Raw genomic sequence first — 17,795 nt, 5'->3', positions numbered from 1 at the left:
CGATAATATCGGCAGTCCGTTAAAAAATGAAACTCCACCAGGTCGTCGTGCCTTATTTTGAGTTTGTTGGTGTTTTTTCCTGTGCAGTGCTTTAGTTTTTGTCTTGCGCTGTTGTTTTGGTGGCCCTTCCTGTTTTGTTGGCGTTTTCCTGTAGCAGTTTCATGTCTTCCTTTGAGCGCTATTCCCCCGCACCTGCTTTGTGTTAGCACGCAAGGCTATTTAAGTTGTTGTTATCCTTCTTTGTGTGGACATTGTTGATTGTCATGTCATGCACGGATGTACTTTGTGGACGCCGTAAGTTTTTGCTGTCGTCCAGCATTTTGTTTCTGTTTACTTGGCAGCCAGTTCAGTTTTACTTGTGTTTTGCATAGCCATCCCTACGCTTCTTTGCCTTTTCCTTATGTTAATTTTTGGTTTAAGCATTATATACTGTACGTTTTTACCTGCATATTGTGATCACAACAAACCACAGACACTAAGCAACGGCACATTATTTGCAGATTATAATTATTGATTTAAAAAAAATATTTTTGGGACCAATTAGGTGAAGTTGCACAATTTCCCTTGGTTCAAAGCGCAATAGGAAGTGACTGTGATATTGACTAGTCACATTGAAACTTTATAAGAAATGAAAGATAGATATTTATTAAGATGACAAAGAAATAAAAGAAATGAAGATATAAAACATAATATAACGAAAAAAAATAGAAATTGAAAAAATAAATGAATATAAAAAATAAAAGAAATGCCTTTTGTTATTGTCAACTAGCATAAGAAATGAAAGATAGATATTTATTAAGATGACAAAGAAATAAAAGAAATGAAGATATAAAACATAATATAACGGAAAAAAAATAGAAATTGAAAAAATAAATGAATATAAAAAATTTAAAAAAAGGCTTTTTTTATTGTCAACTAGCATAAGAAATGAAAGATAGATATTTATTAAGATGACAAAGAAATAAAAGAAATGAAGATATAAAACATAATATAACGAAAAAAAAAGAGAAATTGAAAAATAAATGAATATAAAAAATGTGTGGAAAACAGTATAATGAGTTTTTCTCATTTTTTTCTTATTTTTGTTGTAACAATGCACAACAGAGCTTGATAATCGTCTCAGAGCCTGATTTAAAGCGTCATGATCGCATCAAAGCATAATAAAGTTCAATAAAGCGCAATAAAACGTATAAAAGCGTGATTTAAAGCGTATCAAAGCGGGATCAAATCGTGAGGAACGGTAACAAAGCGGCAACTAATTCGTATCAGAGAGTATTAGAGTGTATCAAAGCATAACATTACTTCGGAGATGGGGATATTCGTGGAAAAATTGGCAAAAATGACGGCGCTTTGCTCGCCGCTTTAAAGCGTGGCAAGCGCCGTTGGTGTGAACCAGGCTTAAAAAAACGGTAAAATTCGATTCTTTTTTTTTGAGGTGGTCCGTCACAACTTTAGAAATCTATGGGACATTGTTCCTGGAAAAAAAAAAAGGGAGCCAAACACACATACCCCACCCCCAATCCAACGCCCTTGTCGCAAATCCCATAGGGGGATGGACGGATGGGCAGCGCCTGAAGAGCTGCAGCCTGCCACCATGGCCCCCCCACTCCCTCCCCTCTGAGATGTACGTTGTAATATGCATATGTGCTTTGCCCCATTCAGTCAAAAAACTGTAAAAATTCCATTCAGTTTTTTTGAGGTGGTCTGTCATAACTTTTTTTTATAACTCTATGGGACATTGTGACTTTTGGTATTAGTGTTCCTGGAAAAAAAAAGGGAGCCAAACACACATACCCCAACCCCAATCCAACGCCCTTGTCGCAAATCCCATAGGGGGGATGGACGGATGGGCAGCGCCTGAAGAGCAGCAGCCTGCCACCATGGCCCCCCCACTCCCTCCCCTCTGAGATGTACGTTGTAATATGCAAAAGAGCTTTGCCCCATTCAGTCAAAAAACTGTAAAAAATCCATTCAGTTTTTTTGGGGTGGTCTGTCATAACTTTTTTTTTAGAACTCTATGGGACATTGTGACTTTTGGTATTAGTGTTCCTGGAAAAAAAAAAAGGGAGTCAAACACACATACTCCACCCCCAATCCATCGCCCTTGTCGCAAATCCCATAGGGGTGATGGACGGATGGGCAGCGCCTGAAGAGCTGCAGCCCGCCACCATGGCCCCCCCACTCCCTCCCCTCTGGGATGTACGTTGTAATATGCACATGTGCTTTGCCCCATTCAGTCAAAAAACTGTAAAAATTCCATTCAGTTTTTTTGAGGTGGTCTGTCATAACTTTTTTTTAGAACTCTATGGGACATTGTGACTTCTTGGTATTAGTGTTGCTGGAAAAAAAAAAGGGAGCCAAACACACATACCCCACCCCCAATCCAACGCCCTTGTCGCAAAACCCCATAGGGGGGATGGACGGATGGGCAGCGCCTTAAGAGCTGCAGCCCGCCACCATGGCCCCCCCACTCCCTCCCCTCTGAAATGTACGTTGTAATATGCATATGTGCTTTGCCCCATTCAGTCAAAAAACTGTAAAAATTCCATTCAGTTTTTTTGAGGTGGTCTGTCATAACTTTTTTTTAGAACTCTATGGGACATTGTGACTTTTGGTATTAGTGTTCCTGGAAAAAAAAAAGGGAGCCAAACACACATACCTCAACCCTAATCCAACGCCCTTGTCGCAAATCCTATAGGGGGGATGGACGGATGGGCAGCGCCTGAAGAGCTGCAGCCCGCCACCATGGCCCCCCCACTCCCTCCCCTCTGAGATGTACGTTGTAATATGCATATGTGCTTTGCCCCATTCAGTCAAAAAACTGTAAAAATTCCATTCAGTTTTTTTGAGGTGGTCTGTCATAACTTTTTTTTAGAACTCTATGGGACATTGTGACTTTTGGTATTAGTGTTCCTGGAAAAAAAAGGGAGCCAAACACACATACCCCACCCCCAATCCAACGCCCTTGTCGCAAATCCTATAGGGGGGCTGGACGGATGGGCAGCTCCTGAAGAGCTGCAGCCCGCCACCATGGCCCCCCCACTCCCTCCCCTCCGAGATGTACGTTGTAATATGCATATGTGCTTTGCTATGGAGGTTTTTTGGTATTGGTGTTCCTGGGAAAAAAGGGAGCCAAACACACATACTGTACATCTAAATGTGTATATATCATTTATACACACATACACATTGGCCCCCTCCAGACACATTTCTTCTCTCAATGTGGCCCCTGAGTCCAAATATTAGCCAATCTCTGCTGAAGAGACCTAAATGAGTGCTATTGGGCCTGGTTAGACCAGGGCAGGTGTAAATAGTGTACGTGAAGGGCAATATGATAGCTCATTAGTATTTAATGACGCTTGATTACAATATTGTTGACTCGCAGGCCACGGAGTGTGTGTGTGTGTGTGTGTGGTGGACCACATGCAGCGTACATAAAGGGAGTGTGACGCGTCATGCAAATGTCTTGCGGGGCTGGAGGCCAGACCAGGTCTTAGCTGCATCTCAATGAAGTGATTCACCCGCTTTGTGTGTGTCTCTGCCAGTCAAACAGACATTGATCTCACAGCGAGGCAAGGTGACCCGCAACTGTTCTCTGTGTGTGTGTGTGTGTGTGTGTGTGTGTGTGTGTGTGTGTGTGTGTGTGTGTGTGTGCGGGGCGCTTCCAAACCAACTCTCTCCACCCCCTCTTTGCTCGCAATTGCACCTGGGAAAGGCCTTGACCCTGCACACTGCTGCCATGTAGCAGCCCGCTGACACGTGGGCCTCACATATCAATCCTTGTGTGTGTGTGTGTGTGTGTGTTTGTGTGTTTGCTGCAAACACACTCACACACACACACATTAACAGCGGGTGCACGTGTGTGTGAGTAATGGTGCACATGTTCCTGTGCAACATGGGCACTACATTGCAATCTTGGTGAGGAGACTTATTAACATGGACTTTACGTCTGTGGAGACGCACTACAAAAAAAAAAAAAGGAATAAAATCAAACCCAAACAAAAAAATAGCCGTGTAAAAACGCACACACGCATCAAAAAAAAAATTTGGGTTAGTGCAGGTGTGTCCAAATATTTTCCACCAAAGCCCCAGTGCTGCACTTTTAACACATCTGGGTCAGGAGAGTTAGTTGTTTAACATTGATATGTGTTACAGTAAATCTTACATGAATGCATGTTTTCTAAATGTCTAAACCAGGGGTCACCAACCTTTTTGAAAGCAAGAGCTACTTCTTGGGTACTGATTAATGCGAAGGGCTACCAGTTTGATACACACTTAAATAAATTGCTAGAAATAGCCAATTTGCTCAATTTACCTTTAACTCTATGTTATTATTAATAATTAATGATATTTACACTTAATTGAACGGTTTAAAAGAGGAAAAAACACACAAAAAAAATGATAACTAAATTTTGAAACATAGTTTATCTTCAATTTCGACTCTTTAAAATTCAAAATTCAACCGAAAAAAAGAAGAGAAAAACTAGCTAATTCGAATCTTTTTGAAAAAATAAAAAAAATAATTTATGGAACATCATTAGTAATTTTTCCTGATTAAGATTAATTTTAGAATTTTGATGACATGTTTTAAATAGGTTAAAATCCAATCTGCACTTTGTTAGAATATATAACAAATTGGACCAAGCTACATTTCTAACAAATCATTATTTCTTCTAGATTTTCCAGAACAAAAATTTTAAAAGAAATTCAAAATACTTTGAAATAAGATTTAAATTTGATTCTACAGATTTTCTAGATTTGCCAGAATCATTTTTTTCAATTTTAATCATACTAAGTTTTAAGAAATATTTCACAAATATTCTTTGTCGAAAAAACAGAAGCTAAATTGAAGAATTAAATTAAAATGTATTTATTATTCTTTACAATTAAAAAAAAATAAATTACTTGAACATTGATTTAAATTGTCAGGAAAGAAGAGGAAGGAATTTAAAAGGTAAAAAGGTATACGTGTTTAAAAATCCTAAAATAATTTTTAAGGTTGTATTTTTTCTCTAAAATTGTCTTTCTGAAAGTTATAAGGAGCAAAGTAAAAAAAATAATGAATTTATTTAAACGAGTGAAGACCAAGTCTTTAAAATATTTTCTTGGATTTTCAAATTCTATTTGAGTTTTGTCTCTCTTAGAATTAAAAATGTCAGGCAAAGCGAGACCAGCTTGCTAGTAAATAAATACAATTTAAAAAATAGAGGCAGCTCACTGGTAAGTGCTGCTATTTGAGCTATTTTTAGAACAGGCCAGCGGGCTACTCATCTGGTCCTTACGGGCTACCTGGTGCCAGCGGGCACCGCGTTGGTGACCCCTGGTCTAAACCCATCTGGGTCAGGAGAGTTAGTTATTTAACTTTGATATGTGTTACAGTAAATCTTACATGAATGCATGTTTTCTAAATGTTTTAACACATCTGGGTCAGGAGAGTTCGTTGTTTAACATTGATATGTGTTACAGTAAATCTTATATAAATGCATGTTTTCTAAATGTTTTAACCCATCTGGGTCAGGAGAGTTAGTTGTTTAACATCGATATGTGTTACAGTAAATCTTACATGAATGCATATTTTCTAAATGTTTTAACCCATCTGGGTCAGGAGAGTTAGTTGTTTAACATCAATATGTGTTACACTAAATCTTACATGAATGCAAGTTTTCTAAATGTTTTAACCCATCTGGGTCTGGAGAGTTAGTTGTTTAACATTGATATGTGTTACAGTAAATCTTACATGAATGTATGTTTTCTAAATGTTTTAACCCATCTGGGTCAGGAGAGTTAGTTGTTTAACATTGATATGTGTTACAGTAAATCTTACATGAATGCATGTTTTCTAAATGTTTTAACCCATCTGGGTCAGGAGTTAGTTGTTTAACATTGATATGTGTTACAGTAAATCTTACATGAATGCATGTTTTCTAAATGTTTTAACCCATCTGGGTCAGGAGTTAGTTATTTAACTTTGATATGTGTTACAGTAAATCTTACATGAATGCATGTTTTCTAAATGTCTTTTAACCCATCTGGGTCAGGAGAGTTAGTTGTTTAACATCGATATGTGTTACAGTAAATCTTACATGAATGCATGTTTTCTAAATGTTTTAACCCATCTGGGTCAGGAGAGTTAGTTGTTTAACATCGATATGTGTTACAGTAAATCTTACATGAATGCATGTTTTCTAAATGTTTTAACTCATCTGGGTCAGGAGAGTTAGTTGTTTAACATCAATATGTGTTACAGTAAATATTACATGAATGCATGTTTTCTAAACGTTTTAACCCTTTTGGGTTAGGAGAGTTAGTTGTTTAACATTGATATGTGTTACAGTCAATCTTACATGAATGCATGTTTTCTAAATGTCTTTTAACCCATCTGGGTCAGGAGAGTTAGCTGTTTAACATCAATATGTGTTACAGTAAATCTTACATGAATGTAGGTTTCTAAATGTTTTAACCCATCTGGGTCAGGAGAGTTAGTTGTTTAACATCAATATGTGTTGCATTAAATCTTACACGAATGCATGTTTTCTAAAGGTTTTAACCCATCTGGGTCAGGAGAGTTAGTTGTTTAACATTGATATGTGTTACAGTAAATCTTACATGAATGCATGTTTTCTAAATGTTTTAACCCATCTGGGTCAGGAGTTAGTTGTTTAACATTGATATGTGTTACAGTAAATCTTACATGAATGCATGTTTTCTAAATGTTTTAACCCATCTGGGTCAGGAGTTAGTTGTTTAACATTGATATGTGTTACAGTAAATCTTACATGAATGCATGTTTTCTAAATGTTTTAACACATCTGGGTGAGGAGAGTTGGTTGTTTAACATCGATATGTGTTACAGTAAATCTTACATGAATGCATGTTTTCTAAATGTTTTAACCCATCTGGGTCAGGAGAGTTAGTTGTTTAACATCAATATGTGTTACAGTAAATCTTACATGAATGCATGTTTTCTAAATGTTTTAACCCATCTGGGTCAGGAGAGTTAGTTGTTTAACATCGATATGTGTTACAGTAAATCTTACATGAATGCATGTTTTCTAAAAGTGTAAACACATCTGGGTCAGGAGAGTTAGTTGTTTAACATCAATATGTGTTACAGTAAATCTTACATGAATGCATGTTTTCTAAATGTTTTAACCCATCTGGGTCAGGAGAGTTAGTTATTTAACATTGATATGTGTTACAGTAAATCTTACATGAATGCATGTTTTGTAAATGTCTTTTAACCCATCTGGGTCAGGAGAGTTAGTTGTTTAACATCGATATGTGTTACAGTAAATCTTACATGAATGCATGTTTTCTAAATGTTTTAACCCATCTGGGTCAGGAGAGTTAGTTGTTTAACATCGATATGTGTTTCAGTAAATCTTACATGAATGCATGTTTTCTAAATGTTTTAACCCATCTGGGTCAGGAGAGTTAGTTGTTTAACATTGACAAGTGTTACAGTAAATCTTACATGAATGCATGTTTTCTAAATGTGTAAACACATCTGGGTCAGGAGAGTTAGTTGTTTAACATCAATATGTGTTACAGTAAATCTTACATGAATGCATGTTTTCTAAATGTTTTAACCCATCTGGGTCAGGAGAGTTAGTTATTTAACATTGATATGTGTTACAGTAAATCTTACATGAATGCATGTTTTCTAAATGTTTTAACCCATTTGGGTCAGGAGAGTTAGTTGTTTAACATCGATATGTGTTACAGTAAATCTTACATGAATGCATGTTTTGTAAATGTTTTAACCCATCTGGGTCAGGAGAGTTAGTTGTTTAACATTGACAAGTGTTACAGTAAATCTTACTTGAATGCATGTTTTCTAAATGTGTAAACACATCTGGGTCAGGAGAGTTAGTTGTTTAACATCAATATGTGTTACAGTAAATCTTACATGAATGCATGTTTTCTAAATGTTTTAACCCATCTGGGTCAGGAGAGTTAGTTATTTAACATTGATATGTGTTACAGTAAATCTTACATGAATGCATGTTTTCTAAATGTTTTAACCCATTTGGGTCAGGAGAGTTAGTTGTTTAACATCGATATGTGTTACAGTAAATCTTACATGAATGCATGTTTTGTAAATGTTTTAACCCATCTGGGTCAGGAGAGTTAGTTGTTTAACATTGACAAGTGTTACAGTAAATCTTACTTGAATGCATGTTTTCTAAATGTGTAAACACATCTGGGTCAGGAGAGTTAGTTGTTTAACATCAATATGTGTTACAGTAAATCTTACATGAATGCATGTTTTCTAAATGTTTTAACCCATCTGGGTCAGGAGAGTTAGTTATTTAACATTGATATGTGTTACAGTAAATCTTACATGAATGCATGTTTTCTAAATGTTTTAACCCATTTGGGTCAGGAGAGTTAGTTGTTTAACATCGATATGTGTTACAGTAAATCTTACATGAATGCATGTTTTCTAAATGTTTTAACCCATCTGGGTCAGGAGAGTTAGTTATTTAACATTGATATGTGTTACAGTAAATCTTACATGAATGCATGTTTTCTAAATGTCTTAACCCATTTGGGTCAGGAGAGTTAGTTGTTTAACATCGATATGTGTTACAGTAAATCTTATATAAATGCATGTTTTCTAAATGTTTTAACCCATCTGGGTCAGGAGAGTTAGTTGTTTAACATTGATAAGTGTTACAGTAAATCTTACATGCATGCATATTTTCCAAGGTTTCAGCCGTGATACCTTATCAGTTGTGTACAATCGGCACAGAAAGTGAACGCGTTTATTTGCTCTGCTTCTTCTTACTCCTTTTCGGACACGGTCAATGGTGTAATTGTCAACAGCAGATGTGATTCAGTAGAACCTAACTTGCATGTTGGAGATAAACTAAAAAAAAATAAATATATATATATATTTTAGTGAATGATAGTTTTAATTTGTATTTGTATTTTTCGTCACTTTTAATGTTTTATAGTTGATTTTAAACACACTTGCTTTTGTGCACTTTCTAATGTCATGTTTGTCTTTCTACCTTTTAGGACGTCGAGAAAATTCCTCCATCTGTGATATAAAATTTGGTCTTCTGCGCCCCTGCATCGTCAGACAGAGGTAAAAACGCCCTCTTTATCACACTGTATTGCCAAAAAGTATTTGGCCACCCATCCAATTGATGAGAATCAGGTGTCCTAATCACTTGGCCCGGTGTATCAAATCAAGCACTTAGGCATGGAGACTGTTTCTACAAACATTTGTGAAAAAAATGGGACGCTCTCAGTGATTTCCAGCGTGGAACTGTCAACAAATCCAGTCGTGAAATTCCCTCGCTCCTAAATATTCCAAAGTCGACTTTATTATAAGAAAAGTGAAGAGTTTGGGAACAACAGCAACCAAGTGGTAGACCACGTAAACTGACAGAGAGGGGTCAGCATAGTGCCAAGACTTTCTGCACAGTCAGTTGCTACAGAGCTCCAAACTTCATGTGACCTTCCAATTAGCCCACGTACAGTACGCAGAGAGCTTCTTGGAATGTGTTTCCATGGCCGTGCGGCAGGATCTAAGCCATACGTCACCAAGTCCAATGCAAAGCGTGGGATGCAGTGGTGTAAAGCAGTGGTCCCCAACCTTTTTGTAGCTGTACTGTACTCGCTTGAACATTTTCCCCACGGACTGGGGGGGGATTTTTTATTTATTTTTTATTTATTTATTTTTTTTTCATAAAGAAATACAATCATGTGTGCTTACGGACAGTATCCCTGCAGACTGTATTGATATATATTGATATATAATTTATATATTGTGTTTTTTATGTTGATTTAACTAAAAAAAAAAAAAAAAAAAAAAAAAAAAATTTTTTTTTAAATGTAAAATTTTTTTTTTTTTTAACCGGTGGTTGGGCACCACTGGTGTAAAGCACCTCGCCACTGGACTCTAGAGCAGTGGAGACGCCTTCTCTGGACTGACAAGTCACGCTTTTCCATCTGGCAATCTGATGGACCAGTCTGGGTTTGGAGGTTGCCAGGAGAACGCTACATTTTGGACTGCATTGTGCCGAGTGTGAAATTTGGTGGAGGAGGAATTATGGCGTGGGGTTGGTTTTTCAGGGGTTGGGCTTGGTTCCAAGTGAAAGGAACTTTGAATGCTCCAGGATACCAAAACATTTTGGACAATTCCATGGGATGGCACTTCAAGTTCGTATGTGAGTAAAGGCAGGTGGCCAAATACTTTTATATATGTATGTATATATATATATATACACTTGGACTTTTTATTTTTAAATTCTGCCGTCTTTTTTCACGCCGAGTATCTCACGTTGCAAGGTGTGAGAAATAATCCAAAAAAATGACAATTTAGTCAAATAATGAAGACTTTAAAGTACTGATTTATTGTCAGGGACTTTTGACAGCCGACCCACGAGGAGACTTTTTTTCGTGAGCAGATGCATTTCACACGTCACATCGAGCTCCGCGGCGACCACACGGCCGACTCGCTGTGTCTGACAAGAGCGCCTTGATGGACAGGAGGGGGTCTGACATGAGGCCAGAAACCTTCTCCCTTTGTGCGCTGACCCCTGTGAACCTCCTTCACCCTTTGTGCAGCCAGACACTGTAAATATTTATATTGGACTTTATTTATAGTTGATTTCTGGCTGACACTGAGATGGATGGCTGCAGAAGTGGAAGGTTAAGGGATAGGAAGCACACTTTTCAATCTCTGCGCGGAGTTTAGTTAGTTACATTTAGGGATGATGTTCGAAAAACCGATTCTCCCGGTTGTTCGATAAGAAAAGAACCGATTCCATGGACTCAAATCCCTTTTGAGGCCACTATAGTAAAGGAAAATAGTTGGTTCTTTATTCGAATCCCTGGGAACGAATCCCAAATGGGCAATGTTATGCCCATTTGATTTACTGACACCTTGTGGCGATATGAAAATACTACGCGTCAATAGTTTGGGCACTTCCGGGTTGACGATGTTAGTCCAGTTCATGAGACAATTGAGAAGTAGACAAGTTGTGTTAGCTCTTACAAGCCTTGGAAAAGATAAGTCTGTAAGTAAACTGTTTAACTTGTTTATGTAACTCAATATTAAGGTGGAAAGTGGTTAAATTTAAACACTTGTGAGCAGATGCATTTCACACGTCACATTGAGCTCCATGGCGACCACACGGCCGACTCGCTGTGTCTGACAAGAGCGCCTTGATGGACAGGAGGGGGTCTGACATGAGGCCAGAAACCTTCTCCCTTCTCCCAGAAGTGGAAGGTTAAGGGATAGGAAGCACACTTTTCAATCTCTGCGCAGAGTTTACGCAAGGCTGTTAGTTACATTTAGGGATGATGTTCGAAAAACCGATTCTCCCGGTTGTTCGATAAGAAAAGAACCGATTCCATGGACTCGAATCCCTTTTGAGGCCACTATAGTAAAGAAACAGAGTTGGTTCTTTATTCGAATCCCTGGGAACGAATCCCAAATGGGCAATGTTATGCCCATTTGATTTACTGACACCTTGTGGCGATATGAAAATACTACGCGTCAATAGTTTGGGCACTTCCGGGTTGACGATGTTAGTCCAGTTCATGAGGCAATTGAGAAGTAGACAAGTTGTGTTAGCTCTTACAAGCTTTGGAAAAGATAAGTCTGTAAGTAAACTGTTTAACTTGTTTATGTAACTCAATATTAAGGTGGAAAGTGGTTAAATTTAAACACTTGTGAGCAGATGTATTTCACACGTCACATTGAGCTCCATGGCGACCACACGCCGACTCGCTGTGTCTGACAAGAGCGCCTTGATGGCCAGGAGGGGGTCTGACATGAGGCCAGAAACCTTCTCCCTTCTCCCAGAAGTGGAAGGTTAAGGGATAGGAAGCACACTTTTCAATATCTGCGCAGAGTTTACGCAAGGCTGTTAGTTACATTTAGGGATGATGTTCGAAAAACCGATTCTCCCGGTTGTTCGATAAGAAAAGAACCGATTCCATGGACTCGAATCCCTTTTGAGGCCACTATAGTAAAGAAAAAGTTGGTTCTTTATTCGAATCCCTGGGAACGAATCCCAAATGGGCAATGTTATGCCCATTTGATTTACTGACACCTTGTGGCGATATGAAAATACTACACGTCAATAGTTTGGGCACTTCCGGGTTGATGATGTTAGTCCAGTTCATGAGACAATTGAGAAGTAGACAAGTTGTGTTAGCTCTTTCCAGTTCATGAGACAATTGAGAAGTAGACAAGTTGTGTTAGCTCTTACTAGCCTTGGAAAAGATAAGTCTGTAAGTAAACTGTTTAACTTGTTTATGTAACTCAATATTAAGGTGGAAAGTGGTTACATTTAAACACTTGTGAGCAGATGCATTTCACACGTCACATTGAGCTCCATGGCGACCACACGCCGACTCGCTGTGTCTGACAAGAGCGCCTTGATGGACAGGAGGGGGTCTGACATGAGGCCAGAAACCTTCTCCCTTCTCCCAGAAGTGGAAGGTTAAGGGATAGGAAGCACACGTTTCAATATCTGCGCGGAGTTTACGCAAGGCTGTTAGTTACATTTAGGGATGATGTTCGAAAAACCGATTCTCCCGGTTGTTCGATAAGAAAAGAACCGATTCCATGGACTCGAATCCCTTTTGAGGCCACTATAGTAAAGAAAAAGTTGGTTCTTTATTCGAATCCCTGGGAACGAATCCCAAATGGGCAATGTTATGCCCATTTGATTTACTGACACCTTGTGGCGATATGAAAATACTACGCGTCAATAGTTTGGGCACTTCCGGGTTGACGATGTTAGTCCAGTTCATGAGGCAATTGAGAAGTAGACAAGTTGTGTTAGCTCTTACAAGCTTTGGAAAAGATAAGTCTGTAAGTAAACTGTTTAACTTGTTTATGTAACTCAATATTAAGGTGGAAAGTGGTTACATTTAAACACTTGTGAGCAGATGCATTTCACACGTCACATTGAGCTCCATGGCGACCACACGGCCGACTCGCTGTGTCTGACAAGAGCGCCTTGATGGACAGGAGGGGGTCTGACATGAGGCCAGAAACCTTCTCCCTTCTCCCAGAAGTGGAAGGTTAAGGGATAGGAAGCACACTTTTCAATATCTGTGCGGAGTTTACGCAAGGCTGTTAGTTACATTTAGGGATGATGTTCGAAAAACCGATTCTCCCGGTTGTTCGATAAGAAAAGAACCGATTCCATGGACTCGAATCCCTTTTGAGGCCACTATAGTAAAGAAAAAGTTGGTTCTTTATTCGAATCCCTGGGAACGAATCCCAAATGGGCAATGTTATGCCCATTTGATTTACTGACACCTTGTGGCGATATGAAAATACTACGCGTCAATAGTTTGGGCACTTCCGGGTTGACGATGTTAGTCCAGTTCATGAGACAATTGAGAAGTAGACAAGTTGTGTTAGCTCTTACAAGCCTTGGAAAAGATAAGTCTGTAAGTAAACTGTTTAACTTGTTTATGTAACTCAATATTAAGGTGGAAAGTGGTTACATTTAATAGTAAGATGTTTATTGAAAAATGGATGTTTTGAGGACTTAAAATGGTGTATTTCCACCATCGAAATAGTTTCAACACTCAGAAGTATTTGTTTGATGATAGTACTGTATATTTGTGTGAAGCTAATATTTACATATTGTGTATTACATTTCAGTATGTTAATTGAATCACATAGCTTATACATTTGTCATTGTGTGTATTTCAGTTTAAAATAAAAATAAAATAACAGTCCAGTGCAAGACAAAAGTAAATATAGAAAAAGACAAAGCAACAATATAGAGCCTAAATGGATTAATTTGCTTTGGAACTTTATTAGACGTATTGGATTGTGTATTAGCTGTCTGCCTGTGTGTGTAGTTAGTATGTTCCAATAGCAGCAGAAGTGCACTTTTTGGAGAGCTGTATTATTTTCAGTTTTGTGCCCAAGGGACTGATGTTATTTAACACTATATTATTATTTATACACCTATAGTGATCACAGAGACAGGTTGTTTTTGTGTTACTGTATATATTTGTTTTACTGAAAAATCCCACTTAATATACTGTGGGTAACAACAGTCAATATTTATTTATTTATTTTAGTTTAGTTTTTTCTTATAAAATAAAAGTGAGCTTTTGTTAAACCAAACATTGTGTTTTTTTCCATACACAACAACCTATCTGGATTCGATAAGAGAACCGATAAGGAATCGGTTCGATAAGAGGATTCGAAAATTTCTTATCAAACATAATCCCTAGTTACATTGGAACCTCCGAAGTCTTTTCTGGGGTTCTCATTGGTGCCTGAGTTCTGACCCCCCCCCCCCCAAAAAATCACATTGGATATGAGTTCAAGTAACCTAATCATATCCTGAAAACCTGATTAGATATCATCTACATCAGTGGTTCTTAACCGGGGTTCGATCGAACCCTAGGGGTTCAGTGAGTCGGCCTCAGGGGTTTGACAGAGCCTCCGCCGCGGAGGTCAAGACACGCCCGACTCATCGTGTAAATAAAAAGCTGTTTGGCCACAATACCCAGCAATATGTTTGGAGGAGAAAAGGTGAGGCCTTTAATCCCAGGAACACCATTCCTACCGTCAAGCATGGGTGGTGGTAGTATTATGCTCTGGGCCTGTTTTGCTGCCAATGGAACTGGTGCTTTACAGAGAGTAAATGGGACAATGAAAAAGGAGGATTACCTCCAAGTTCTTCAGGACCAGCCCGGTCGTCAAAAAAATCAACAAAAATAGCACTTTTCAAACAGAGTATAGTACCGTTTTTGATTCATTAGTACTGTGATACTATACTAGTACCGGTATACCGTACAACCCTAATTGGGACCAAGTGAGTCAGTGACCCACTACGTCCTGTAGATGGGGCTGTGGTGGGGACTAGACTAGACTAGACTAGACTAGACTAGACTAGACTAGACTGGAGTGGACCTGTCAATATTTTGAAGTGGAGCTCCTGAGATTGGGATGCAAACACAGATGAGGACGCGGGGCTGAAGTCCAGGGGCATGCAGACAGACCGGCAGGGTAACCAGAGGCAGGTGTTGACCTTCCATGCTGCTGGGACATCCGAGGCTTTATTTCAAGTCTCGGTCAATGTTGGTGTGCTGCTGCGGTATCAGCCTCGCAACTGGCCCGCCCACTCCTCAGCAGCACTGTAATCCAACTCTCTCTCTCTCTCTCTCTCTCTCACACACACACACACACACACACACACACACACACACACACACACACACACACACACACACACACACACACACACACACACACACACACACACACACACACACACACACACACACACACACACACACACACACACACACACACACACACACACACACACACACACACACACACACACACACACACACACACACACACACACACACACACACACACACACACTGGTTATTATTTGGAATGGGGACCAAGTGTTTGATCATGACTTGTGGGGACCACCAGCCTTTCTACAGGTTGTGGAGGCATAAAAAGGTAAAAGTGTGTAAAATGTCCACTGGCCAGTTAGCTCATACACGTCTTTAAATCTCTGGATTGATGAAGTCATGTGCTGATCATTCTTACTGGGGACCCTGGGGGGAAAGACTTCAAATGGTTCATGGGCACCAAATTAAATTTTTTTTGGATAAGGGTTAGGGTTAGGGTTAGGGTTAGGGGTTAGGTTTGGGATTGAGGTTGGGGTAGGGGTAAGGTTATGGTTAAGGCTAGGGTTAGAATTAGGGTTAGAGTTAGGCATAAAGAAAAAGATTTGGTTAGGGTTAGGGCTACAGTTGGGGTTTGGGGTTAGGGTAAGGTTAGGGTTAAGGTTGGGGTTAGGGTTAGGGTTAGGATTAGGATTAGAGTTAGGGTTAGGTTTAGAGTTAGGGTTAGGGTTAGGCATAAAGAAAAATAATTGGTTAGGGCTACGGTTGGGGTTTGGGGTTAGGGTAAGGTTAGGGTTAAGGTTAGGTTTGGGTTAGGGTTAGGCATAAAGAAAGAGAGTTGGTTAGGGGTAGGGTTAGGGTTTGGTTTGGGGTTAGGGTTAGGGTTAGGGTAATTCCATAATTTACACAAATTTGTACGTGACTTCTGAGGACCATCCATCCATCCATTTTCTACCGCTTGTCCACTTCTTTGGAGTAGCGGGGGGTGCTGGAGCCTATCTCAGCTGCATTCGGGCGGAAGGCGGTGTACACCCTGGACAAGTCGCCACCTAGTCACAGGGCCAACACAGATAGACAGACAACATTCACACTCACATTCACACACTAGGGACCATTTAGTGTTGCCAATCAACCTATACCCAGGGTTAGGGTTAGGGTTGCGGTTAGGGTTGGGGTTAGGATTAGAGTTAGGGTTAGGGTTGGGATTGAGGTTGGGGTAGGAGTAAGGTTATGGTTAAGGCTAGGGTTAGAATTAGGGTTAGAGTTAGGCATAAAGAAAAAGAGTTGGTTAGGGTTAGGGCTACGGTTGGGATTTGGGGTTAGGGTAAGGTTAGGGTTAAGGTTGGGGTTAGGGTTAGGGTTAGGGTTAGGATTAGAGTTAGGGTTAGGTTTAGAGTTAGGGTTAGGGTTAGGCATAAAGAAAAATAATTGGTTAGGGTTAGGGCTACGGTTGGGGTTTGGGGTTTGGGTAAGGTTAGGGTTAAGGTTAGGTTTGGGTTAGGGTTAGGCATAAAGAAAGAGAGTTGGTTAGGGGTAGGGTTAGGGTTTGGTTTGGGGTTAGGGTTAGGGTTAGGGTAATTCCATAATTTACACAAATTTGTACGTGACTTCTGAGGACCATCCATCCATCCATTTTCTACCGCTTGTCCACTTCTTTGGAGTAGCGGGGGGTGCTGGAGCCTATCTCAGCTGCATTCGGGCGGAAGGCGGGGTACACCCTGGACAAGTCGTCACCTAGTCACAGGGCCAACACAGATAGACAGACAACATTCACACTCACATTCACACACTAGGGACCATTTAGTGTTGCCAATCAACCTATACCCAGGGTTAGGGTTAGGGTTAGGGTTGCGGTTAGGGTTGGGGTTAGGATTAGGGTTAGGGTTAGGGTTAGGGTTAAGGTTAAGGTTAGGGTTAGGATTAGGGTTAGGGTTAGGCATAAAGAAAAAGAGTTGGGTAGGGTTAGGGCTAGGGTTGGTGTTGGGGTTAGGGTTAGGGTTAGGATTAGGGTTAGGGTTAGGCCTAAAGAAAAAGAGTTGGTTAGGGTTAGGGCTAGGGTTGGGGTTGGGGTTAGGGTTAGGGTTAGGCATAAAGAAAAATAGTTGGTTAGGGTTTGGGCTAGGGTTGGGGTTAGGGTTAGGGTTAGGGTTAGGCATAAAGAAAGAGAGTTGGTTAGGGTTAGGGTTAGGGTTAGGGTAATTCTATAATTTACACAAATTTGTACGTGACTACTGAGGACCATTTAAAAAAAAAAAGTTGCATCCATCCATTTGCTACCGCTTGTCCCCTTTTTTGGGGTAGCGGGGGGGTGCTGGAGCCTATCTCAGCTGCATTCGGGCGGAAGACAGGGTACACCCTGGACAAGTTGCCACCTCATCACAGGGCCAACACAGATAGACGGACAACATTCACACTCACATTCACACACTAGGGACCATTTAGTGTTGCCAATCAACCTATCCCCAGGGTTAGGGTTAGGGTTAGGGTTAGGGTTGGGGTTTGGGTTAGGGTTAAGGTTAGGGTTAGGATTAGGGTTAGGGTTAGGCATAAAGAAAAATAGTTGGTTAGGGTTAGGGCTACGGTTGGGGTTTGGGGTTAGGGTAAGGTTAGGGTTAAGGTTAGGGTTAGGGTTACGGTTAGGCATA

The 17,795-nt window shown here is 39.8% G+C and overlaps 1 protein-coding gene across 1 annotated transcript in view; it reads left to right on the top strand.

Annotated features, from left to right (window-relative positions):
* LOC133646042 (transcription factor Maf-like) overlaps positions 1–17,795 on the top strand; it is a 137,071-nt gene that overhangs the window by 14,358 nt on the left and 104,918 nt on the right. Inside the window, exon 2 of the mRNA XM_062041008.1 lies at positions 9,025–9,094. Within this exon, the coding sequence (XP_061896992.1) occupies positions 9,025–9,052 (28 nt within the window). The 3' untranslated portion in view covers positions 9,053–9,094. The remainder of the gene's footprint in view (positions 1–9,024; positions 9,095–17,795) is intronic.

Source organism: Entelurus aequoreus, linkage group LG03, assembly GCF_033978785.1.
Source record: "Entelurus aequoreus isolate RoL-2023_Sb linkage group LG03, RoL_Eaeq_v1.1, whole genome shotgun sequence".
Taxonomy (NCBI): Eukaryota; Metazoa; Chordata; class Actinopteri; order Syngnathiformes; family Syngnathidae; genus Entelurus; species Entelurus aequoreus.
Note: the sequence above shows the minus strand (reverse complement) of the source record. Positions and strands in the feature narration are given on the sequence as shown.